The sequence below is a fragment of the Lepidochelys kempii genome, chromosome 22 (assembly GCF_965140285.1).
Source record: "Lepidochelys kempii isolate rLepKem1 chromosome 22, rLepKem1.hap1, whole genome shotgun sequence".
Lineage (NCBI taxonomy): Eukaryota > Metazoa > Chordata > Testudines > Cheloniidae > Lepidochelys > Lepidochelys kempii.
This window is the reverse complement of record NC_136401.1, coordinates 22,668,600-22,695,055: the sequence shown is the minus strand read 5'-3', so window position 1 is coordinate 22,695,055 and position 26,456 is coordinate 22,668,600. Positions and strand designations below refer to the sequence as shown.

At 52.6% G+C, this 26,456-nt stretch overlaps 1 protein-coding gene across 26 annotated transcripts in view; it reads right to left on the bottom strand.

The window, feature by feature from the left end:
- Window positions 1-26,456, bottom strand: part of PHLDB1 (pleckstrin homology like domain family B member 1) — a 123,174-nt gene that overhangs the window by 26,540 nt on the left and 70,178 nt on the right. For 19 of the 26 annotated variants that reach the window (XR_012155891.2, XM_073320557.2, XM_073320556.2 and 16 more), the window contains 8 exons: window positions 22,101-23,617; window positions 12,869-13,165; window positions 12,125-12,265; window positions 11,476-11,613; window positions 5,301-5,429; window positions 2,435-2,590; window positions 1,897-2,007; window positions 1,133-1,222 (listed from right to left, as the gene is read on the bottom strand). Coding sequence is in view for 25 of the 26 variants with exons in the window: in XM_073320557.2 (XP_073176658.2) it covers window positions 1,133-1,222; window positions 1,897-2,007; window positions 2,435-2,590; window positions 5,301-5,429; window positions 11,476-11,613; window positions 12,125-12,265; window positions 12,869-13,165; window positions 22,101-23,617 (2,579 nt within the window). In the remaining variant the exon portion in view is untranslated. The remainder of the gene's footprint in view (window positions 1-1,132; window positions 1,223-1,896; window positions 2,008-2,434; window positions 2,591-5,300; window positions 5,430-11,475; window positions 11,614-12,124; window positions 12,266-12,868; window positions 13,166-22,100; window positions 23,618-26,456) is intronic. The other 7 variants (XM_078849922.1, XM_078849923.1, XM_073320581.2 and 4 more) reach the window with 3 other exon arrangements.

Sequence of the window (26,456 nt, the reverse complement as noted above, 5' to 3'; positions counted from 1 at the left end):
CAGCACTGCAGCTTCATGGCACAGCCTTAGGGAAGATTTCACCTTGCAGACCATCTCAGTAACAGGACTGAAGGCACCAGGCATCACATATCCCATGGCTGGATTGTCACAGCTCTGCCCTTGGGAGTTCTAACCACAGGAGGGAAGAAAAGGGTCTGTGCCCTCCAGTGTAGAGCCAACCCTCCCTGGAGATGCTCCTAGTCTCCACATCAACACACTCACATCTTATGCCCACCTGGCTGCCAATTCCAATCACGCACCCAATATGGCGGAGCCTGTGGAAGGGCCAGCTGGCCACTAGCTCACTTTGCCCCTCCCCAGAATAAAGGTACTTAATAACGCTGGTGGGGGAGGGGGTAACGGGCTAATCCCCTCCTCCCATGCTGAACACCTTGGTATGTATGATCTGCACAGAGCCAGTGCCATGCTCTTTTCCTGGCACAGGGAACAAGGATTCCAGCCCTAGCTGATGCAGCTGGTGCTTGCAGTCCCCACTGAGCAATGGGACGTACTGAGAAATGCTCCCGCAGCCATGCAAGATTTCCATTAGAACCCCCATCCTCACACATGCCATGCACTCTTGGGCTACAGGATGCTAGTCAGACCCTAACAGCATGGACTGGTCTGGGGGCTGGGGTGGGTTAGCCAAGGCCACCCCCCTTTCAGGTGTCCAAAGCAACACATACCCAGGGAATGATGCTCTGCTCCCAAGGTTGGATCAGGTTCCTTTCCCTGTCAGTGTTTGGGGCCAACCAGGTAAGAACCTGTCTCTAAGCTCCATGCTGCATGGCATGACTAGGACACCCAGCTAACGGCAAACCCATGTGTGGAAGTTAAACTCTGGTTCCATGGTGTTGGTGGCTCTGCCCCCAGGAGGGTTTGTCAAAGGGATACAGGATCCCCGCTGCAATGAGAGAGAGAGCCCTCTCCAGCTGAGAGGCATTTTCATTGTCAGGGCACTGGGACTTTCAGGCATTTGTGCCAAAAATCACACAAATCTGAGCACTGTTTACACCTCTTGGGGTCCAGAGGCAGGGGCCCAGCCATCAAGGTAGCCGGAGTCCCAGGAAAGCATGGCACTGTGGAGGGAGGGCAGTTCTAGTGACTAATCATCCCTCTTCCCCCTAGTTACCTCTCTGAGTGCAGATGATGTTTTGGGGAAGCTCCTGCCGCCGGTAACAAGATGGTACCGTCTCTCCAGGGAGACAAGCTTCTCTTTCTCCTGAGCGCACAGCAACAAGGAGAAAAAGGGGGAGAGCAAGAGAGTTAGTGACTGTCCTGAAAAGCATCCCAAAGTGAGGCCAACACCAGGGCAGCCACAGAAACGTCTTGGGCCCTTCCTGCCAGCACCCACATTGACAGAGACCATGTCATTGAGGTTCCTGCTCAGATCCGTTCTTCTCCCAGCCACAAGCAGAGGCAGCTAGTGACAGTCACACGAGTGGTATTAGCCCAGCCTCAGGCAAAGGGGTTCTCAGCCCTTTTCCTATCACTAGGTGAGCCTGAGTCAGGGTGTACAGCTGGGCTCCCAACTGGAACCTCTCCCCAGGACAGGGGGAGCAGTGTTTGGATATAGGCCAGCTGAAAAGTCTGGGCTCAGTACCAGGTCTATCTCCATCAAGGTGGGAGAGACATGACAAGCCGAGCCAGGACAGCGCAGCCTGTACAGTTGCCCTCTCTATTTCCAACAGGCAATGTGTAACATGACCCCATTGCTGGAGAGCAGAGCACATATGCTACATGGACTCATTTGGACTTGAAGGACATAGCAGTGCAGAGACAGGGTCCAGTCCCCCAAGGCAGTGCACTCTGTATTACTAAGCGTGCCTGGCCTGGCACACACTACCCCAGTGAACCCCTTCCCCATCTCCATCCAGCATGATTCCAGGATGTTACCTTCTGCAGCAGCTGGAGCACGATATTCTTCTCCTTGGCAAGGCGCTCAGACTCCTGGGCAGCCTGGAGCCGGATGTGATTGGCCTGGCTTTCCAATGCAGCCACCCGCTCCTTAAAGAAAATAAGGCAAGGGTGAGCTGGCACCAGGCCCTGCAGGACAGCTTGGGAAGAAGTAGCTGGCTGGGAGGGAGGAAGAAGCCTTACCAGTCTGGGCAGGTATTTGGAGCCCTTCCATCCACTCCCAGAACAGGCATACGGCTGGCTTGGGGCAGAGAGAGAACTGTAGGAGGGGATGGTGCTTGGGAGCCAAAGGGCTGTTGTGAGCTCAGGGACACCACAGGGCCGAGGGCATTACAGGAAGGGGCTAGGAGAGGAGATTAGACCAGAGCAAAGCTGGGCTGGGGAGTCCTAGGCTAAGGTGGGCTAGGAGGGGATTACAGAGGAGTCAGTTTCCCCCTCACTGCAGTGGACACTTCTGGGACAAGGGAGAGCCCAGGCTCCACAATCTTTGCCCAGGGGTCCAGGATCCTCTCCCCACCTTCCTCTTGGCGATACTGCGGTGGCACTCAGCCTTGCTCTGCAGGAGCTGCTGGCTCACGGTCTCACGCTCCTCCTCCAGGCGACTCTCCTTTTCCAGCTGCTGGAACTCCAAGTCCTCAAACAGCTTGGTTTCCGTCTCCAGGGCCTCTGCCTCCTTCAAACACACAAACATGGTTGCTCAGCTCCCTCTGAAACAGAGATGCCTCCCCTCTGCCCCCATGGCACACAGATGTACCAGGCAGGGACTGCTCTGACAGGAGAGCAGGTCACTGAGAAAGCAAGGGGCAAAGCTCCATTTGCTGCAGCAGGGGGGAAGCTCTACACGTCCCTGTTGCTTATTGGGAGGCACGGGGCAGTGCATAGCTGGTGGCTCTGACTGTGTGAGACATGGACCTCCTGCTCAACAGGGACCTGCAATCATGCCCAGCCGAGGGACCTACCCAGGCAAGGTCTCCTGCTCCACACGCACTAACTCTAGACAAGAAATGCACTCTCCCCACCAGTCTCACTGGCCTGACCCATCCTCCCACAGTGCTGCAAACCTATGTGATGCTCACAGATCAGCAGAGAGAGGTCCAGCCCAGAGAGTTCCCTGCCAACTACAGCAGAGAAAAAGAGATAATAGCTTGGGGTAGGGGATGATGTGCACCATAGGACAATGGGGACTTGTGATCTGCTAGAAAGAGGGTCAGGGCAAAGCAGTCTTGGCGGGGGCTCTGCACAGCCCACCAATCCTTGGCAGCAGAGATTCAAACAGCAGATTTGTTCCCTTACTTCTTTTTTTTTTCCTTAAAAGTTACTTCTATGAAAGATGCCAGCTGGGCACTCTGTGGGCTTAGGTTAGTGGGGCTGTCGAGCTGGGGTCACATGAAGGTCTTTCGCCAATATAATTAGTATGGCCAAGCCAACATGTTAGTGTGCTCCAGGAATGTGACCACATAGCCCAGAGATGGATGAGACTCCCAGGGTTTGAGCTAGATCACCTCCTGGACAGTGCAGGACTGAGCTTGGTGTAAAAAACATTTGTTTTATTTAGTTTTAAATATTGATGGCATCTCTTGGGCAAGTGTGGATAAAATTCAGGGTTTGTAAATTCTACACTAACAGCAAGAGCCTTTAGTCATGTATTTTTATTTAGTTATTAATGTATTTTGTATTAATTAAACAAGATTTTGTTTGCATGTAAACATCCCTCTGCAACTCTTGCAAATCCAACAGGAGCTGGAGCATAGGAACGCAAAAAAGAAACTGACCAGGCTAGCTTTGCTGTGTAGGAAGCAAGAGGCAAACACTGCCTTGCGGGAACAGTGCATCTGATGTTTTAAATGCTTTACATTCCAGTCACTCTGTCGGTTAGTAACAAGCTGCAGAAGTTAGGGTTAGGTTTTAGCTTGCTTGGGATTTTTGCATTTTATTTAAAATACATATTTTTCAGCCTGACTATTTCAGTGAAGAATTTTTCCATGCAAACCGTTTAGCATCTATTTAGTAGAAACGTGCTTGTTCAGTGTCAATGGGGAGACACTGTTTTCCTGCTCTACATATCTCTACATGTCACTCAATGCATTAGACATCTGTTGAGTTCCATTTTAAACTGGACATAGGTTTTCAGGCTGGGATTAGCTGTGACTCCTGCGGGGACCAGGAAAAATGCTTTAATTTATTGCACTAAAAGAGTTGGACATAATAAAAGGATGATATTCCATTCCCAGACGCTCCTGGAAAATCCCAGCTAATGGGAAAAAATGCTGCAGCACTGCGATATTGACATTATCTGGCCTGGATTGTATACATACATGTCCACAGGAAACAGCAGAAAACTGATATAGAGTTTAGTCCCTTGAGGCTTGCCGGCCTCTCGTTTCACAGAAGCTGGATTAAGGCTAAAGTTGTGTCCAGTATCAGTACAGCACCCAGAGGCTGGCTGCACCTGCATTTTCAATAGGCCTCTTCCATCTCTACCAATGCCGAGTATCCTTGCTGCACTGCAGTTCAAGGGGCAGAGCGCAAGAGTTTCACTTGGCAGGTCCAATCTAAGTAATCAGGCCTGGGGTCTCTGAATTAGACATTCATTCCTTTGCACCCTGGTGCAGACTCCTCTACAAAAACTGCCTGAACAGAAACCCCACCTTACATCTCTTGGCCTCCAGCCACACAGGAGTTGTCCCTGGCAGAGGCAGGTGCTTAGGAGCAGCACCTAGGTGGAGGATTTAGCTCAAGGAGACAAGTGTTGCAGGGTTGCCCATTTTCCATGCTTGACGGGAGTCTGTAGTCAAAATCAGAGCTGGCCAAGCAGCCAAATTGCTCGTTTCTGTTGGTGGGTGGGGGGAGAGTGGGACTGAATTCACATCTGGGGACAGGGGGATTTGTACTACATTGCTCCAGTGCTCAGAATTCCCCCTCCAGGCACTAATACAAGGGGGGGGGGCAGGAAGGGAGCTTGCAGCACTTGCTACATTAGCACCCCCCAGAGAACAGTAGCAGTGACCAGAGAAGCGGCCGATGGAAAAGGAGGAGAGCACTAGGGAAAGAAACCTGCCCCCTCCTCACTTGCTGCCAAGAGGAGAGGCTGCAATGAGGTGTTATGGCATTCGGAGACAGGGACATGTGGAACTGGAGCTGCTTACAGTATCAACAGCAGCGGAGAGTCGCTCTGCAATCTGCTGGTGCACCAGCCAGGCTACATCCTGGGTGGTAAACTTACCAATACCATGGCACCTGGATGCCAGCCTCCTCCAGCCCTTGGTGTACTGCATTCAGTTTGGCACATGGCACCAGTGGAGTGCTGGCTCAGGCTGGAACTGTGGGCATGGAGGTGAGGGGGAGTGGGCAGTGATCCAGGAGGGTGGGGGTTAAACACTGACCCTTCTCATCTGGTCCTGTAACTGCTCCCGCATTGACTCAGGGCAGTTATCAAGCTGGCTCTTCGACTCATTGTAAAGCGCCTGGAGTTTCTCTAGCTCCTTCCTTTCAGCATCAACCTTTGCCCTTTCCTGAATCAGGGAAAAAACAACAAAACAAAACAAAAAAACAAAAGAGAGAAAACACACTTCTCAAATCCGCGCCATGCAGAAGCTGGAGAATTAGACAGTGGCTCAAGCCAGAGAGAGAAGGGGCACAGGGGAGGGGCATGTCAAAGAGGCATTTTCAAAAAGACTTAAAAAGCAAAAGCAGTTGGCATCCAGGGCTGGATTGGATTAGAACAGTTATTGCTCAGGACTGGACCTCAGTCTCATGTCTCAAGACAAAGGCTTTACAGAAAGCACATACCAGGCCACCTCTAGGTCTCGAGCAGATTAATGTTAACACGCCTTCAATCATCAGGGATGATGTTAGCACAGCACTGGGAATGGCGTTGTCAATTAGGTGTTCTGCACAATCGGTCATCAGAGGCATTTTCGTAGGCCCTACATTTTATTTTAAGTAAGTCTCAGGAACATCATTTTATAACAGATATTTCAAATCCAGGACACCATCAAATAATTGTAAAGCAGGTCAAATGCGGAGACTACACTACCAGTCAAACGTCCTGTTCCATAGACAGGGATATCCTGGCGTTCTGGTTTCCTTATGGACAACATGAAAAACAAGAGACTAAGATCCAATCTCTGCTCAGTTAATACAGGTTAACTCCCTGGGTCCTCAGGAACATTTCAGGTTTTATTTAAGTGAGTTAGTGATGGAGAGGATATAAAGAAAACACTTGTTCCTAGTCTAAAGAGAGAAAGAAATAGGTTCACCACCCCACTCTCCGACCCAGTTAAAATATGTAGTTGGCTTCAGTCCTGCATCAACATGCTGCATTTTCAGAGGAGCTGAGCCCCCTGCAGTTCCTAGGGTTCTTTTGGGGGTTCTGCCAGCATAAAAATTTATGATAAAACCCACTGTTCATGTGTCCAGGAACCCTGGATTAACAAAGCAATGCATTGCAACCAAAGAAAGCAACACTTTGGTCTCAAGACGTCCAGGGGATTTTATACTTATTTTACAGGTGGGGAAACTGAGGCAGACAGACAGCAAGTGATTTGCTTAATGTAACACAGTGAGACATTTGGAGAACCAGGACACTCTCGACTCCCTTTCCCTAGCAATAGCCCCATGACAATCCTTCCTCCCATCCTGCCCATTTTACCTCCACCTACAGGAATAAGTAACTAACTGAATGGGAGAAACCCCAGACTGGATTACCCCTAATTTGGGGTAAATCTGCATCAAAACCCTCTAACGTGAGACTCTCTCTCATACCAACCCAGAATGATGAGACCAGTTAGTGCAAATTAGAAAGAGGAAATAGGCATATTCCCTCCAATCCCTGCGTTGTTTTCAAATCCCCTGGGAGTCGCTGAGAAGTTTGCGACTGAATGAGATAACAACAGTGGCAGTAATTGGCTTGGACAAGGCACAAGTGTCTTTATTTACAGGGTGGCACCAGCAGGGCAGTACGGAATATGTTACAAATGGTTTGAACCATTAAGTTTGGACCCAAGTTTGGATCTAAACTGCTGAGAAGTTTGGGATGTTCAGATTATTGCAGTATATTATATCATATGAGTATTGGGCTCAGTACAGCAGTAACTGGATAAAATTATCAGGCTTGTATTATATAGGAGGTCAGACTAGATGATTTAATGGTCCTTTCTGGTCTTAAAATCTATGAATGAAAGATCTGGGGACTAGTTTGGGCTCAGCTCTAGAATTTATTTTTTCTGGTTTTCAGCACTGAGTGCTGGCTACCTGGGCAATTGTTTTTTAAAAGAAGTATGAACCTGTGACCACAAGCATTTACAACATCTACTTACATATGGCACAATGTTCTGTGGCTTCTAGGAATCTCTTATCTGAAGAGTCAGAAACAGAAGCTGATTACCCCTACCAACACTTTAGTGAGGGGAAGTGTTATGAAACCCACTTTATGGCTAGGTAAGCTGAGGCACTAACAAGTAAAGTGACTTGTTTCAGAACACAAAGGAAGTCAGTGGTTGAGCCATGAATAGAACTCAGCAGTCCAGACTCCCTGACCCATACTCTAAGCACCAGAAAGCAATCCCTCAGAGTATCAGCACCTTATAACTTGAGTGCCACCCCTCCATACAGTAACATGGGCACAGGCCTTGGAAGGCTGTAGGCTGTCTCCAAAACAAGAGATTCATGCTCTCCCCATCACACTCAGAGGCTGCTAAATGGAGGATTTGGACTCATCCAAACAAACTCCTGCAGTTTTCTAGGAAATCTTTAACCACTAATGTTATGCTTTTGGGGTCCAAATTTCCAGTGCCAAACATCGCCAGATGTCCTGCACTACTAGACTGATGTGAGTAAGGTTCATGACCACCCAGCATTTCAGACAACACTATAATACCTATCTACACATGCGCATGGATGAGATCACACAATTCATTTCTAACAGAATAGAATTTGCCATACAAGCTCAGCTAGTTACATCCACTAAAGTCAGTTGCTTTTCAGTGACAACAGAATTCCTGGGCAGAGCTGCATCAAGTACCCTGCCACCTCCTCATCCCTGCAGTAGTCTGCTGCCTTTTAGCAATCCGCAAGCATGCCAGCATCCTCATGCCAGATGGTTTGTTTAACTTGACAAAGTGCTGCGGAGTGAGTCACGTCTCCAGACTGGCAAGAAACCCCCATGCACTCAAGGTGTCTCATGCACTCAAGGTGTCTACTGCACTTCAGTGTGAAAGCCAGGAGGCTCGCTTTAATCAGAGATGCCTCATTGCTCTGCACTGCAAGCTGGGGCAGACTCACCCCCCATTGCAAGAAAAGTCACCACATCAAAGCCACAGGCAAAATCCTCCTTAGAATTAAGGAGCTCCCAGGAAACATTACATATGCAGCTCCCAGTATGAAGTGGGGCATACCGGGTGCAGGGCACAGGGGCATCTCCACAGAACAGACAGACCATAATGAATGCTCCTGCAGTAGCCAGAGGGGAGGGAGGTGGTGACCTAGAGAGTTCCAGGCCTGACTCTCCCCTCACTCACACAGGTTTTACATCACTGTCACCCCAAATTTACACCAGGTCTGACGGAATGGAACTATGTCCTGCCCTTCATCTCTATACCTTGTGGCTACCAACAAGCCTCTTGGCAGCAAATCCATCCCTGCTCCCCAAGGTGCTCAGCCTCCAACTAGCTCTCCATGCTGAAGCTAGCATCACCCCAGTTAGTCCCATGAAAGAACCCAAGAATACCTGCAAAGCCAGAATGCCACACAGGATATTTCCTTCACCTTGGGGTGGTGGTTAAACCATCAGAATCACAATGCAAAAAAACGTAGGAGTAACATCTTCCGAGGAGCTAACCCAATCCCCCTCTCCCTCTGCCAACTCCTAGCAAGAGGCCAGGAAACACTCCACTGTAACCAAAAGAGTCAGAGCACGAGACCCTATCAACATGAGAATCCACTCTCTCTGTGCATGTCAGTGCCCCACAGGGTAGGCTACTAGATACACCAGGAACCCATCTACACTACAATCAGAAGTGGGTCATAGGAGCTGGTTACAGCAAGGCTAGAATGGGCAACTGTGTCCCCAAATTAACCTGGATCCAGGGATGTTATGCCACTAACAATTGGTAAGCAGTCACATAGCTGTCACAGAGAGGGTCTAATTGGTCAGAGGAGCAGCCAAATTGATTTTCATGCTGCTCACTCAGACCAGGGTGAATAAAGATCATGTAAGAAAGCTTGAATTCTCAACCCAAGTCAAATATCAAAGTCTATTAGCTTTGATTTTTCATCATATTTTGTGTAAAGCAAACAATATTCCCAGAGGCACATGTCCAGCTGCGGTTACTCTGACTGTCCCTAATATGCCCCCTGCACCCCCTCCTCTGTCTGCACCATGTGGTTAAATGTTGGGAAGGAAATTTAAAAACCAGGAACATTACAAACAGTGATCCATGTCTCTCTCTCTCACATGCTCCCACAGGGTTAATGGAGATCTGAATTTATACTAACAGGTGGATTTAGGTGCTAGTCCAGAAGCACCAGTTCCTGTCCCAGGGCAGCTCAGAGTACGTGTCTCAAGGAACCAGCACTGCTAAAGAACAGCTGCCCAAGTTAGGCCCAGGTGTTTGGAGTGTGCACAAGTGCTAGAGGTTATGGGGGCCCCATAGCATGCAGAGGCATGAGGGATTAGAGACACATTTCGGAGTGGGCGCCGTTAGAGAGAGTTAGTGCTGACTGATTAGGAAAGCGAAGGGTTAAGATGGCAGAGACTTTGGGAGTGTGGTTTCTTTTAGTCCCTCTCCTGACTCCATATGGAGATGGTTGTTTCACTAGGCATGGTTTGCAAAAGGGCTGTAAAATTTAAAAAAAAAAACAATCCCAGCACATTGCATCTGTGCAGGAGGGGCTGCCTGCATCCTGCCACTCACAGGCTTCACCTCGTCCAGCCTCAGAAATAGTCACCAATGAAATGAATCAGGACCTCGTGCATTTCTAGCCTTGGTGCCAGCATGGCTACACCCCACTGGGTTGCCATGGAGAGGGCAAGGACCGCAAAAACATCCATTCACTGTGTGGGACAGTATGGAATCCCTGGAGGGACAAGGGCAAAGGTTCTAAGAGAGCTGGACGAGAGTGAAAGTTGATCTCACTGTTGGGAATGTGCTCAGCTCCCACTGATCCTTGCTCCACAGAGTGATGCATTCCGGGCAAGCCTGGGACTGCACTCCAGTGCAGTCAGTTACCTTCCTGCATGGGAATGGATCGTCTCCAACAAGACTCCTTGAGATAGGTCCCTGTGTGGATATGCAGTTCTGAGGGGGCACCAGCAGAGGGTTCTGTTGCTGTGAAGGGCAGAAATCATCAGCAGGAAGGGCGGTTTTGGTGCAGTTTCTGATGGGAATGGGGGTACAGTTTGTCCTGCAGAGGTTATTGCAGGGGACATTCAGGGTTGAGTGTTGGAAGGTTGCAATGGGTACCACAGAGGAAGCTGCATTCAGATGTCTTTCTGGAGTTGTGCGCGTTTCTGCATGGGTGTGGAGGTGTTGTTTCCCCTGTTAAGAAGCATACAGCAAGCAAGACCCCAGAACTGGAAGGGAGGCTGAGATAATGGTCTTTGGAAGGTGCATTCTGGCTCTTGTCCCCCTCCTCTCCAGCATTCTGGGAACCACGTCTCAGGCAACAAGCTGGGAAATTAATGACCTCTTGGTGGCATCATGGTCAAAGCTGAATGATGCTTTAAATGGAGTGACACGAGAGTCTCCAGCAAGCTAAGCACTGCAGCTGTCATCACCACTTGCACACAAGCACCTGGAGCTGTCGATTGGTGGGACATATAGAGAACTGACAAACTCACTGCAAAACCTTATACACCAAGGCCAGTGTAGGAAGCAAGGGGGCATGACTGACAAGTAACCCATGTGCTGCCCAGGTGAAGGCTGAGGCCAACAGAGAAAGCTCCAGAAATTGGCATCTTGTGGAAAGGTTCAATGAGTGCAAAGGTGACTCCCAAAGTGCACCCCAAGCACCAAAAGGAGCTGCCCTCCCCCACCAGAGCCCCAAGAATGGACAGTTCCAACCCCAAACAGGCTGACAAAGCTCCCAAGCCAGTGGCCAGTCCGCACCAGGATACCAGACAATGGCAGAGAGAAGGGAAATGCTCTGAGTAGAGGAAGTGCTTTCTCAAGCTGGCTGCAATAAATCCAGCACCTCCTATCTGGGGGTGAACATGCCTGGGGCAGCCCCCTCCTCATGGAAATGGCACTTTAGATGCCCACCAGGTGATGGCAAATCCTTTGAGAAGGGGGGCCCAGAGGCAGATGACACAGGCTTTCTTGGGGACGGATGGCCAGTGTGTGCAGTGCACAGAACCTATGCCATTCTCCCCCAAGATCAGCAGATGACCAGATAGGTCAGTCTCTTTGGCATCGGAGCCAGAAGTATGTGCGCAGGAACAACACTTTCCAGCAGGGAAGAGACCTGGGATTCAGCAGCCCCTTGGGGGGTCTCTGGGCGTGCACCCTGCACCCATTGCTCCAAGGCACAGACAGGAGAACTCTCAGCTCTGGGGTTTACCTTGTCCCGCTCCTTCTGGATGCTGGAGTCCAGCTCGCATAGTTTCTCTTGCAGCTGCTGCACGATCTTCTGTTCCTGCTGCAGCTGTATCACTTCCGACTCCTGCTCCCCTTGCAGCAGTGCCCGCTCCATCTCCGCCTAGGCAGACACAGCCATGTCACAGCAGTGCTGCCCCCGCCAGCCCTCATCTCCCAACCTCATCGCAGGACCCCCAGAGGCACAGCAACGCCTGGGTGGGACATGGCTCTGCTGGCAGAGATAAGCCAAGGAGGGCAACTGGTTTTGGGTCAGGCCCAGATGGAGGTCAGCGCTGAGGCTAATGGCTCAGGTTCAATGGTTCTCAGACCTCACATGCTCTCCCCATGAGATCTCGGCTCCATCAAACATGGGAATTAGAGACAGGCCCCATGAAGCCTCAAGTCAGAGCCAGATCCAACCTGTCAGGGTTAGTTCTGACCCTCCATTCTTCTCTCCCCCACCAAACAAACAAAACTTTGAAGGGGTCAGATTTAAGGCTCTGGTCCGGGTTCCCTTCCCTGCCTTCCCCAGTCTAAGGGGAATGGAGCCCAGCCGGGCTCCACCTTGGCCCCCAGTGAGTGTCCTGCACTCTTCCCCCACCCCAGGAGCAGTAGAAAGGGTTTCGCTCCACCTCATGGGACGACTCCTGCAGCTGCTGCTCCAGCTCCTTGACATGGCTCTTGAGCTCATCCACATGGCCCAGCACCCGCACCCACTCCTCCTCCAGCAGGGCAGCCTCCTTGGTCTTGGAGCCCGTTGAGTCCTCGTGCTGCTTGGGAGAAACAGCAACATCACTGGGGGACTGCTTATTTGCTATTCACAGAGTAGGGAGTGCACACAACACTTCAGCAAAAAGAGGGTCCTGCCCCAGAGCTCACAGCCACTCCCAATCCCCGTCAGCCCACCAGCGACAGCCCTCCTAGGTAGGGCAGAGATGGGGGTGCATCAGGCACAATGTGTGACTCTCAATGCACAGCCCCCTCCACCCAGCGCCTGCTACCAGTGCCCCCATGGGATTCTGCTGTACCACTAGTCAACCTTGCAGTCTCATACATGGGGTTTTGTGTTGATACACCCAGAAACCCACCACTGCCCATGCCCAGATCGGGTCATAAGCACATCTGAGTCCAGCAGCAGTAGGGTCCCCTGCAGGACATCCCCCCCCCAAAAAAGAACCAACAACCTCCACCCTCCCACCTCAGGGCAGGTGCTTTCTTGTGCTGTGGACCCCGCCCACACGCACCTTGTGGTGTGTGCTCTGCGCTATGTGGGGACCCCCCATCTCATGGTGGGTGCTCTCCATGCTGGGGAGGCCCTGACCCCCCCATCCCTCATGGTGGGTGCTCTCCATGCACTGGGCCCTGTCTCCCCTCACCTCGTGGTGTGTGCTCTCCGTGCTGCTACTTTCCTCCTTCAGATTCTCCTCATCTGATTTCTCCAGGCTCTCCCTCTGCTGGGGCCCTGTGGCCTCTCCAGTTTCCACTATGGCCTTGCCAAGGCCCAAGGCAGCCAAGCTGGCAGAGCCCCTGGAGTGCCTCCTGGCTGTCAGGATGTTGGTGGTGGCATCTCCGTCACTTGGGAAGTGCTGGTGCGAGTTGCCTGTCTCTGTGATGCCATCAGTTCTGGTGTATTCCGCACACAGGTTCAGGATGGTCTCCAGGCGCTGGCGCTCCTGGGCAAGGGTTACAGGGAGGAAGGGGTGGGTGGGTTGCCTGGTGGGATGGATCCTCACACAGATATGGGGGGCCAAGCAAGCAGGAACTGGAAGGCATGTGAACCCAGGCCCCACTGCCCTAGGCTTTCCCCCTTGTACTCCATCCCTGCATCACCCTGTGACATCAAACTCCCTGAAGTGACACTTGTGTTGGACTAAAACACTGATCCCCCACCCCTTGCTCCCCCGCATACTGGCCTTGTTCTTTTGGGCCTGACAGATGGGATTGAGTCCTGGGGGGAAGAAACAGGGGATACAGACACCTGCTTGGACCAAGCTTTAATACAGCTCTCCCAGTAAAGTGCCCAGACATCATGAACATTCATCTCTCCCATCTCCTGCTGCCATGTCATTTCTAGCATGCATAACCGGGCCTGGATCACATGGCAGTGAGCCAGATAAGGAAGGGAAGCTCGTTCCAAAGCCTCCCCATCTCTAGCCTGGCCAACATGGGGAAAGTGTATTCCCATGCATTCTCAGGGGATCCTCAACACAGAGGCATCCAGCTGCATCTCGCTAACAGGGCTTCACCCAGGGAGTCTGGGATCCTCCAGGATGCATGTGCAGTCCCACTGAATTGCAGCCGCCTTTGGGGCAGATGACATTAACCAGCCCACAAATGATGGGAGGAGAAATTCTGGCTCAGGTGCGTGTGGATGAACCTCTCTTGCTGCCAGTTGTGCTGAGGGGATCTGTAATGTCCATGGAGAGCAGACAGGAGGTTGGGTTTAAAAACCGTGGCTGAAAGACCCACTGAGTACATGTACACAGCAATTAAACTTGGGCTCACGGGTCTCAGGCTGCAGGGCTATAAAACTGCTGCCTAGATGTCCAGGCTCAGGCTGGAGCCCGAGCTCTGGGACTCTGCAAGGTGGGAGAGTTCCAGGGCCAGACTCCCGCCTGAGCCTGAACATCTGCACAGTAATGTTTAGCCCAAGCCCCACATGCCCAGATTAGCTGATCAGGCCCAGCTGCAGCTGTGCCACAGGTCTCTTACTCCAGTGTAGATGTATGTTGTGTAGCTGCAGGCTGGTACCTAGGAGGATGAGGAACTCAGTGGACTCTGCAACTCCAGGAGCTCCCTCTCCATGCCTGATGCTCAGACCATTAGACCACACAGAAGGGAGTGCCCAGCTGCAGACAAACAGGCAGGGTGCACCAAGACACCCTAACCCCCTGGGCTTAGGCAGCTCGGTGCTGCATTCACAGACTGCTGAACTGCTGGCTTGAGGAGTCACCCGGACTATGCTCAGGACCAGAGACAAGGGGCCCCAGCATAAGGGAATGGCTTGGAACAAACCTCCCCAGGCTCCTGCAAGGGCATGGGGCAGAGTCTGGACATACATGAGAAAGTGGTACTGGGTTAGCTTAAATTGTTTGTTAAACTCATTTAGTTGAACTGGAGCAGGCCAGTGTGGATGCTCTGACTGCCATTTAGCTTAAATTGATTCCTAAGCAACTAAAGCTAAACAGAACTAAGTTTGGTTTAAAGCCAAAATAAGACTAAAGCACTTCTTCAGTTGAACCAGGGACCTGAGACAATTGCCTGTTGGTGCCAGGGGCTGTTTCAAGAGCAGGGCTTCTCCCAGGACTTGGATTTGTATCAAGGCATTGCTGGCCAGAAGGGCACCTGGAGATGTTGGATGAGCTGTGAAGCTCAATCTGAGCTTCATGCCTTGGCCACTGAGACAGCTCAGCAGCACAGCTCCACATAGCCCAGAGGGAAGCACCTAGAGTCCTCCTCTCCACTGGATGGGTGTGGAGCCAGACTGCCTATCCCTGGAGCGGGGACTGAAAGAGATAGGAGCAGCCTACACTGCTTTCAGTGGAGCCCATCCAGCTGCTCCAGGACATTTGAGGAGGGAAAAGGAAAACAAGGGAACCCCAACAAATGTCTCATCCTCTTCAAATCCCACCAGCAAATCAACCCCGACACAGCATCCCACATGCTTCTGGGGCAGCTGCTTCTGCAACAACCAGAGGAAGGGTTTGCTTCTGCCAGCTCCCTCCAGAATCACTGATTCCACAGCACTCTCCCTCCCATGATCTGAGCCCCCAGGGTCTGGCAGCATTTGCTTCCCACCGGGGTAGGAAACCAAGCAGAAGCTGGTGCCGTATTATTAAGGGGATGTTCTTAGGACAAAAGTCATACTCACACAGCAGGGATTTATCTACATTGCTAGTCACCCTGGGGAGCAGAATGCATGGACCCATCCCCTTCCCCACCTCTCTATCAGTGTCCAAGGTCACCTACAGCGTCTCAAGCTCCAGTACACTGCTGCAAATCACACCCCAGATGGGACCCCCTGTTTACAAAAGGCAAGCAATCCCCTCCCCCCAAAGGAGAAGCAGCACAGAGACAAAACAGACGTGCCAAGACCAGTCATTTCCTAATCATAGTGAAGTGTTCAACTCCTGGTAGATCATGAGGGGCAGGACTGTGCCTCTCCAAGGCCCCACGAATCCCCACCTGGTGCCAAGGGACTTGGTTCTCATTCATTAACACACTCCTGGGAGGTGAGTGGACACACGTGTCTATCTAAAAGCCTGCAGAGCTCCCCAGGTTTACCTGGGTGAACAAGTGGTCCCCGTCACTCATTAGTTACACAGTGTGCACACAACACAACCTGTCCTAACACATTCCTGGCCCCGCCCATGCCCTCTGCCAGATGTTGCTCACTGACACTCCTGACTCTGGGCCAGAGTACAGTGCTATTACTCACTCCAGTGTACAGGAAGGGGAGGGACGAGGAAGGGTTTGTTTGAACCACTTGTTTCATACAGGTTAACATGGCCACACACCAGGTCCAAGGAAAATCTGGGAGATGATCCCAGAACTCCAGGTTCTAAGTGCTCTGCTGTAACCACTAATCCGTGTTCTCTCCCTAACTGATACCCATCCCCACTGCAAGGAACCACCAGCCACACAGCACTTGTCTGGTATGCAGGGGACCAGGCTACCCCTTGAGTTGCTTTCCCAAGCAGCCCTACCCAACCAAAAGTGCCTGCAACCCCTTGTTACCACTCCCCAAGGCCTGACAATCCCAATCGCAGGAATTTATTCCAAAAAGTTTTCAGCCTCTACTCCTTCCCAACAGGCTGCTCCCATCACCTGCCTGGGCGCATGAGTGACCACCAGCTTTGCAGATGCCAGTGCTGTCCTGTGAATCAGTGGCAGGAGACTGCTAAGGAAGCAAGAATAGCTGTGTGCACACACACACATGCAGATACAAACTCACAACCCTTACCAGCTCAGTCTCACAGCCAATCTCAACTGGTCTGGGAAGCCAGTGGCTTGATGGACCCACAGAGATTCGGGTCACATGCCACAAAGAGTGCTGCCAACAATTAAACAGCTCTGCAAGTTGAGATGAAGAATCTGAAGAGCCCAGATGGCAGACACTGGGCCTTGACAGCTTTTGGGAAAGGGATGAAAATCGGGGACTGATTGTACAGCAGCAGGCACCACACATAGCATCAGAGGGACAATGAAGACCGACTCCGTCCCACAGCTCTGCCAGCGCCCTCAGTACAAACCTGCAGCCCCCAGCTATTCCAGTCCTGGGCCACTGTTGAACAATGACTCACAGGCCACAGAGCAGAGTGAGTTTAGTTTTGAAATAGCACAGCCGCGCAAGCACCCACTCCGCTCCAGGTGCATTCCCAGCCCAGGTAGAGCGAGGGAGGAGAACGGGGCAAAGGTCTGGAAGGGAAACAAAGGAAACGGGGCAATGAAAGGGAGGGAAACAAAGGAAAGCCTGGGATAGTGGTGCACAAAAAGCCTTGCAGCAGCCTTTCCAACCTGCACTGACCCTGGCTAGAGACTGAGGGGGTGAACTGCAGCAGCCACAAAAGAAGTGCTCCCCATGGCTCAAAGGGATGGATTCAGCACCCAGCTCACAGCTGCTTCTGCTAGCCCCACCCCCACATAACTTCCTCCCCCCAGGTCCACATACTCACAGAGGGATCCAGCCCCACTTTCATGGTCCGTCAGATGTTCCTCCAGGGAAGCAATTCACTTTCACCCTCTCGCCCACCTGGATTCAGCACCACCCCATGCAGGGTGCCAACCCGCTGCCCCGCGGGAGACACGTGACCAGCTGGGAGTCAGAGATAGACTAATTACATAGGCTACAGCCCCAGGCTGGAGAGCCGCATGGCTCTCCACGCACACTACACAGCGCTATTTCTGGACGGTGAATCAGGCAGTCTGAGTGCAAACTGCAGCTCCAACCTGAGTCAGTTCTGAGTAAACAGGACTCCCTCCCCCACCCCAGCCAGATGCAGCCTGGGAGAAAGGATCCCCCATCCTCCTCTGAGCCTGGGTGAGGAGAATTATGGTCTTGTGGTTATAACACAGAACAGAGTCAGGACACCCAGTTGTATCAGGACACCTGGGTTCTATTCCCAGCTGTGCCACTGACACGCTGCATGACCTTTGGCAAGATATACACCCTCCCTGTGCCTCCGTCTCCCCATGCGTGCAATGGCGGTTGATGATCCTGACCTGACTGGGCTGGGAGAGGCTGAGACAGGCTGGGAGACCCAGGGGGCAAGCACTGCAGGGGGCAAAGGACATTCAAGAGAGGGGTGAGTGTGGGCTCCACCTGTGGGCCAGGTCAGCTCCCTGTTGGGTGAACAGAAGGGATGGCCTCAGACAGAAAGGCCCTGGATAAAAGAGGGGGATAGTCACCTCAGGAACCTAGTGCCTGGCTGCCCCCTCCATAGCCTTACCCTGGGAAGCCCGCACCAGGCACCTCATGGCCCCTTGCACTGCGCTGGCCACCAGAAGGATTCACAAGGGGGGGCAAGGGCAGCCTGCCAGGCTCTGACACCTAGCTCAGCAGCCCCCATTCTTGCTTAGTCCTGAGGGATTACTATAGCAAAGATGATTAATAATATTGGGGGTGGATGTCCAGGCCCAAGGACAGCCTGGCCTTTGGCTCAGGCAGAGCCCCAACCAAGCTGGACTGCCCCAGACATTCCTGTGTTCCGCTGCTGTGGATTCACAGAGCTGTAGGTGCTTTCAGAACCATCTCCCTCTCATTCTGGGGACCAGACTGCCAGGGGCAAGGGCACAACATCAGCTTCCCGCTCAGCCAAGAGACACAGAAGGGGCTGGGTTGGGAAGCCAGGCCCCATGTGTGGAGTGGGTTAAATCTGAATAGTCTAAGAAAATGGGGTGCATCCCTCTGACACTGGTCCCACAGCAAATTCCCAGCACCCACCTGGCCCTCTTCCCCCTCGGCCCAGCTGTCTGTGGAATCCCAGACTCCCAATCCAGCCTTGCTCAGGGTGGAAAGTGTCTCCCTATAGCTGGGGCAGACAAAGTGCCCATAGGCTCTCGCTCTCCTGCTAGAAGGGACAGGGATATGCAGGAGCAACCTTCCCATCCTGTCTGTGAGGTGCCTGTCTCACCCCTTATGCCTCCTCCCACAACTTGATGCCTCCAGCCACTGCCTGAGGGTTTATGTACTCCCCAGCCCTACAGTGACCATCAACCCACAGGTCCAGAGAGAACAGGCGGGAGAGTCAGGCTCTCTCCAATGTCAACTCTGAACAGAGCAAGACAGCACATTAACAAGGGCGCTATAAACCTCCAGCTGGCACCGTGCTGCAGTGTTCACTATCCCCAAAGCAGGGGCACCCGTAGGCTGCTGAGCTGTGGCGTAAGCCTCTCCTGGGCTGGCATAATGAGGTACTGGGGGATGGAAGGACCATTCTCAGGGGTGAGTTTTTAGGGCTGGAATGGGCCCCTAGCATGGAAGGGAGGGGAAATCGGGGTCTCACTGCAGTGCACAGGATAGAGAGGGTGATGATACCCTGCACCAACCCAGGAAGCTGACACCCACCCTATTCCTTCCATGTTGGGTGTGGAGAGACTCTCTTACACTCCACGCCATAGCTCTGGGAGCACCTAGGAAAGGGACTGACTGCCACTTGCCAAAGCACAACAGCCTGAGCCAGACATTAAGGAGTAGAACTACTCCCTGGCCATCCCCCAGCCTTGGGCGCAGCCAGACAGCAAGCCTGGATCATGCACAGCATGCAGCCCAGTCAGAGTCATGCTAGTCAGGGACAGCTAACACTTTGACCCCAGACCCAGGCCCTCTGCCTCATATACTTGTCCCAATTCTGAAGGCAGACCTGTCTGCAAACCCTACGCTCCTCTGGGAACCCTTTGCCTTAGTCAAATCCTACCCTTGCAGTCTGAGGCCATGGACAGGGAGGTGAGCTGTGCTCCCCTGTCCCCAAGCACATGGCTGGGTGCTGGACAGCCTCCTGGGAAAACAGACCAGACACTCCATGAGCTCTCACAAAGGACAGCTCAACAGCCATCTTCGGTGGTTTTGGCTCTGGCTGCAGCAGTGACCCCCTAAGGTAAGCAGTGCAGTCAATAGGTGCCTCCCTGATCCCATTACCTGTGCAGAGACTTCTGCCCAGCAACTACCATCTGGCTTGCCCCAGCACACCACCTGGTAGCAAGGGGAGGGGTTTTGCTACACAATCTCTTTGAATCACCCTGGACTGGTCCCCTTTATTGGCGACACACAGACAAAGGAAGAGACAGATGCACTAGGCAAACTCCACCCTTCTCCCAAGCCAGGCAGCTGCCTAGTCTATAAAAACTCTATCCCATGGCCTAAATATGGGGCCTAAGTGCCTGCAAGACCTCCCATCTGCCAGGACCCTTGGAACATTATCTGCACAATACATGCAATTCAATTAAAAGGGCCCAGGCAGCTAACTACTTTGGCAGGAAGCTGGAGTACCAGTCTGGCATCCCCCAGAGAGCATACGGTCAAATCTTGAGGGCCTACATTTAGAGAAGAGGCCTCAAAGTCTTATACACACAGGCCAGACTCTGCCAGTCAATACCCTGTAGGCTCACACCCCACCCTGTACATGGAGACTCAATAATACAACCCACAGGCTCTGCAGATTTACAGTTCACCCCATATAAATGCACATTACTTAGCTACATAACCTGCCAGCACTGTCCTGACTTGAATCCATTAGGTTCCCTGTCCTATTATGATGGTTAATTGCATATTGGCTTCTGCATAATCCAGTTATCTGTATTCAGAAGGGAGGCTCAAGTGCTGCTCCTTGTGGTAATCTCTCCAGATAAGCAAGGAGTCCAGATACTCAGAGGCCTATGCACATTATTGGTATGCAGCTGCTAGTAACTGCAGCAAAATGCACAGCAGTTTGAAAACAGTAAAATTCCAAAGCCCTTTGCAAGAATACACAAGCCCTTATTCCAACTGCCTGGCTCCCTGGTATCTGGGTGCAGGTCTGGGCTTCGAAAGAGTTAAACTCAAAACATCACCGAGGGTATAAAAAATCCCAGGTCACTGTGACAGCAAGAACGTATAGTGCCAGTGAGGTGAGTGGAGAGACTAGAGAGCTCTCCAATGATGTATACACCTTCCAGTGCCGTGTGCTCTGCGTACCAGTATGTGGCACAGCAGGGTCAGGCCCACAGCAGTGTGTGCAAGCACAAGGCAGAGTCAGACTAAGGGGAGGGCTTGGCAACTGCTCCAGAACAAGGAGGATCCCAGACCCTATGCATCCTGGAGACTGTGCAAGGCCAAAGCAACCCAGTAGCCAATGCCACAAGCCCCTCGGTCATCAGCAGAGCCGCTCTCTCCCCTATCTGAGGGATAGGCTGGGCCTGTGGAGGGCACTGTGGTTGGCTTCCTGCCTCCCCTTCACAAATCCCTGCTAGGCATTTGAGGGTGTCAGGGGGCCTGTAGGTCATGTACACAAGGCAAGAGCTTTCCAGGCTCTGTAGCAAGCTACAAGCCTGGGGCTCACCAGTAAGTACCTTACTATGACCACTAATTATGCCCCCTGCCACGGATGCGTAATGGGCGTTATAGCAAGAACTGCAGTGCTATTGCTCCTATAAAGCAGCATGCCAGCTGGAACAGAGGGGGAGGGAAAAGGGGTCACTGCAGCCAGTGTCTCACTCTCAGCAAACACCGCTCTGACAGGGAACAAGGGCGACAGCAGCCCCCCAGGGCTCCAGCGAACTTGCCAGACATGATCTGAAACTGGAGGGGCCCAGGATACAGTCAGCAGATGATAGCATCTGAGCTTACAGCTGTGAGGAATGAAGGTCAGAGATGCAGCACATTAACTCCTCAGCTGAGGATGCTGTGCTGAGGGAAGCAGGCAAGGATCACATGCAGAGTCTCACCCAGCTGCTCAGCAGACTAATGAGTGGGGCAGCTCCTACCACTGCTGCCCCAGCTGTGGGACGATGCAGCCACTTGTATACAGCATGTGAATCTGAAGTGGGCAGGGCAGAAAGGACCCAGGAATCAAATCCCACAGGGAATGGATTGACCAGCACAGCTCAGGCCACGTACCCAGGTAGTTTGGTGTCCTGCCTCCCATGGTGCACAGAGGGGAGGCAAAACAGCCCAGCATGCAGCCGGCCAACAGTACCACGTGGGATGGCGGCTCCTTTCTGACCCTCTCAATGACCAACTGATGCCCTGAGACCTGATCAACCTTGGTCTAAGTCAAAGCAACCTAGCCAGCATCACAGCAACCAGTTCCAGCAACATCAAGAGCCTCTTCCCAGCTGCTGCAAGGGTCTTGGATAAACCAGATATTCCTAAACATCCAGTGCTTTACCCACTGTGGCGCTACCTGTGCTCTTCAGAATGGGCAACAGTATCAACGAGCGTGGACTAAAGAAGACCTCACTTCTCCCTCAACATCCAGTGCTCCCCCTTGCCCTAGAACTCCACATCTATCTGTAGTGCTTCCCCAGCTATGCCCTATCTCCAACTCCTTACCAGGCTCCATTTCCGTGCCATGCCCTACCCCTCACCACGCCCCGTCCCATCCTGTCCCCATGGCATGCCATGCCTCTCACCAGGCGTTCCATCTCCTGCTCACGCAGCCGCTCCTCGCGCTGGCGTCGGTGATACTCTAGCAGGTCATCCTCATTGTCACTGATCTCAGTGATGCTGTTTTTGCGCTCCCTCGTACTCACAGACAGCCGCAGATCTCCTGACAGCTTCCTCTGTGCCCGGGGGCTCTGACGGGGTGAGGGCATGACCAGCGACCCCAGGCTGTATGCAGGGCTGAGGGTGATGCCGAAGCTGGGCTTATGCTGGGAAGTAAGTTCTGACTGGAAGATGGGTGAGGGGCTCCTGGTTCTCAAATTCTTTCCCGTCAAGGAGGAGGAGGAGGAGAAGTCTTCATGCCTCTCCAGGGGCCTGGCTGCCTTGCGCCGGATGCGAGGGCTCTCAGGAACCTCCTTGGCCAGCTTGGTCTGTTGAGAGGGACTTTCTTGGGGGGTCCTTGCTTGGGGAGACAAGGCAGAGGGCAGCGGTGCTGCCCGGCGAGACAGGGAAGGGCTGAGGGGAGGCAAGTCCCTCATGCTCTCCACGCTCCTTCTGCTCATTCTGGGACTCTCAGGGGGCTGCAGAGAGCGGCTGTCCTGATTGATGTGGATGAAACCCGCAGCCTCCAGGGGCTGGAAGACTCTTGCCAACACCTGCCGGGAGGGGCTGGAGGCCAGGTGCCTGTCAATGCCAGGGGGCTCCCTGCCCTCCCTAAAGGGGCTGGGTGGGCGCTCTTGAAGAGCTACCATTTTCAACCTCTGAGCAGATGGTGACTGAAATTTGGGTGCCAGCTGGGGGCTGCTGGTAGGCTGAGCCTGGGGGCTCCCTGTTACATAGTCGCTCAGGCTTACAGACACCGGGGGCATGTGCTGGTTAGGATGGCCCAGCTGTGCGCTCTCAACAGCTCTCCGGGTACTGGAAAAGGCTGAAAGCCCAGGGCCTTCAGGGTGCAGGGCTCTCTGGCCAGGCGTGGGGCTCAGGGGAATGCCATGCACTGCCCTCCTCTGCATCTTGGGACTCTCTGCAAGTTGTGTCTCACTTGTGTCCATGGTGCTGTTCCTCAAGTCCAGGCTGGAGCCCCCACATGGAGGTGGAAGTGGCCGCTGCTGTGGGGGCTGCATTGCATGGTTGTAGCTGGAAGATCGCACTGGCACCACTGGGGGGATGGGCGGTCCGTGCTCCTGGCTACTGGGAGAGTGACTAGTGTAGCTGCCACTGCTGGCTGGGGATGAAAGCGGGGAGAAGGGTGGTGATGCGTTGTCATAGCTGGAGCCCACAGACATGGCCCCAGGGCTCAAGGGTGGGGACAAGAAGTAGTGCCTGCCACCATTCACCACTGAGGACACAGGGGACTGGACATTGGCAGAGAGCTTTTTTCTGGAAGAGCTCGAGTCCTCCATCACCAAAGAGTCCATGATGTCTTGCAGGTCCTTCTCGATGGAGCTGACCAGGGAGCTGTGGCTGGGCCGGGGCCTCACTCCCTGCCCCTTATGGATATCATTCAGAGACAGCTGGTGGTTGCCATTCACTAGACTCTCCGATTCTGCCAGAGGGAGAGACAGGAGCACATGTTAGCCAAGGAGACAGCACCATTAACCTCACAGCCCAACCCATGCCAAACCCCTCCACTCAACCAGGCCATGTGGGCAGAGACAGGCCAGAACCAACAGATGCCAGGGAGCAAACATTCAACCCCTGCTCCACATGAGGCAAACGGCCCGTTTCTAAGGCAGGACGGCCCAAGCACTGTCCCACAAAACCCCAGCTGCAAGTCAGTTCTGGAGACTCTAGGGGAAAGACGACAACGCAGGGCCTGCTCTCCAAAAGGCTGGCGATGGAGGAACCAATGGCCACCAAAGCCTGGTGGATCAGTCTGGCCTCGGTCTCTGGACCTACCTACCTCTCCTCTATATAACAGAATCATAGAATATCAGGGTTGGAAGGGACCTCAGGAGGTCATCTAGTCCAACCCCCTGCTCAAAGCAGAACCAGTCCCCAACTAAATCATCCCAGCCAGGTCTTTGTCAAGCCTGACCTTAAAAACCTCTAAGGAAGGAGATTCCATCACCTCCCTAGGTAACCCATTCCAGTGCTTCACAACCCTTCTAGTGAAATAGTGTTTCCTAATATCCAACCTAAACCTCCCCCACTGCAACTTGACACCATTGCTCCTCGTTCTGTCATCTGTTACCACGGAGAACAGTCTAGATCCAACCTCTTTGGAACCCCCTTTTGGGTAGTTGAAAGCAGCTATCAAATCCCGCCTCATTCTTCTCTTCTGCAAACTAAACAATCCCAGTTCCCTCAGCCTCTCCTCATAAGTCATTTGCTCCAGCCCCATGATCATTTTTGTTGCCCTCCGAAGGACGCGTTCCAATTTTTCCACATCCTTCTTGTAGTGTGGAGCCCAAACCTGGACACAGGACTCCAGATGAGGCCTCACCAATGTCAAATAGAGGGGAACGATCACGTCCCTCCATCTGCTGGCAGTGCTCCTACTTATACAGCCCAAAATGCCGTTAGCCTGCTTGGCAACAAGGGCACACTGTTGACTCATATCCAGCTTCTCGTCCACTGTAACCCCTAGGTCCGTTTCTGCAGAACTGCTGCCTAGTCATTCGGTCCCTAGTCTGTAGAGGTGCATGGGATTCTTCTGTCCTAAGTGCAGGACTCTGCACTTGTCTTTGTTGAACCTCATCAGATTTCTTTTGGCGAATCCTCTAATTTGTCTAGGTCCCTCTGTATCCTATCCCTACCCTCCATCGTATCTACCTCTCCTCCCAGTTTAGGGTCATCTGCAAACTTGCCGAAGGTTCAGTCCACGCCATCCTCCAGATCATTAATGAAGATATTGAACAAAACCGGCCCCAGGACCAACCCTTGGGGCACTCCGCTTGATACGGGCTGCCAACTAGACATGGAGCCATTGATAGGGAACCGCTATTTACTGCTACCACAGCCAACCTCACCACAGGGAAGGGACAGGAGCCAGTGTCAAATCACTGTCCTCTCCCACAGGAAACATTCCAGCAGGAAGCTGCCAGTAGGAGGTGCCCATACAAGAGATTTCCACCTCCCAATCCTCCTCCTCCTCTCCTCACTTCCCACATTACAGGATACCCCTTGGCAGTTCTAATTGCTCGGCACTAGCACTTTGCATTCTGGAGGAGGCCGGAGCCACGCTGCAGGTGTGTGCTGCATATGCATGCTGGCTGGAATGCTAGGCATTGTAGGAAGTGGTGCCAGCAATGCAAAGGGGAACACCCACGGCTCCATTAGACAGGATAAGGGAAAGTAACCCTTCAGTTTCTAAGCATGAGGACTAGGTTTCAGAAGACATTTTCCTATAGCCAGGCTATTCCATACTTAGCCATTAGAGGGATGCATGCACTGCGGCAGCTGGGACTGGCCTCTTTGGGAGGGGAGAGGAGAGGAAGCACTAGAACAGTGAGTCTCTAACTTTTGTACTGGTGACCCCTTTCACATAGGAAGCTTCCAAGTGCGACCCCCCTTATAAATTAAAAACACTTTTTTTTATATATTTAACACCATTATAAATGCTGGAGGCAAAGTGGGGTTTGGGGTGGAGGCTAACAGCTAGCGACCCCCCACATAATAACCTCACAACCCCCTGAGGGGTCCTGACCCTCAGTTTGAGAACCCCTGCACTAGAAAGATACACAGTCTGAGCCAGCCTGGCAATGTCCATGCTCCTGTGAGTGCTCTTCTCCAAGCCAGTGCCTCAGCGTGGGCTGGGGCTGTGCATGTGCCATCTTCTGGATGTGACCCAAGCAGAGGCCCTGACTACCTGGGGCCAGTAGGAGACCAGGACACATCTCAGAAGAAAAGGAATATTAACAACTGACCTAGCTAAATTCCACTTCCTTAAATTCCTCCTGCAGCTTCAGTCAGATACAAGAGTCTTTTTCATCTCCTGCCTGGAGCTACTTTGTACAGAACAGCTGCTTTAGTAACCGGTCCTGGACCCTCTACTGGAGCTTTTCATTTGTGAAACTCAAGCACACAGGGCTGGCCCTGTGCTGAACTGTCCTCCCCACCCTGCCCTACTCCCCCTGGGGTTCAGGTTAAGCCCTGCCCTTATGAAGCGTTGTGATCTTCCATGCTGATCATCTCCTTGGAGCTCAGGTGCGTGGGGATTATATTCCAGTAACTATCCGGGGGTCCCACTAGCCCTATTGCCCAGGCAAGTGACTTTTGATAGCTCTTTCCAGCACACAGGCTGCAAAGCCCTGTGATGCTAATGCATCCTCTTTCTGGCTCTGCCTGTGGGCAGGGAGCAGCTGCACATACCTCACCTCCTCCTACAGAGATGGAACTGGCTGTTGTGTCTTCCCTGTTCACATAATAATCAGTCCCTGGGG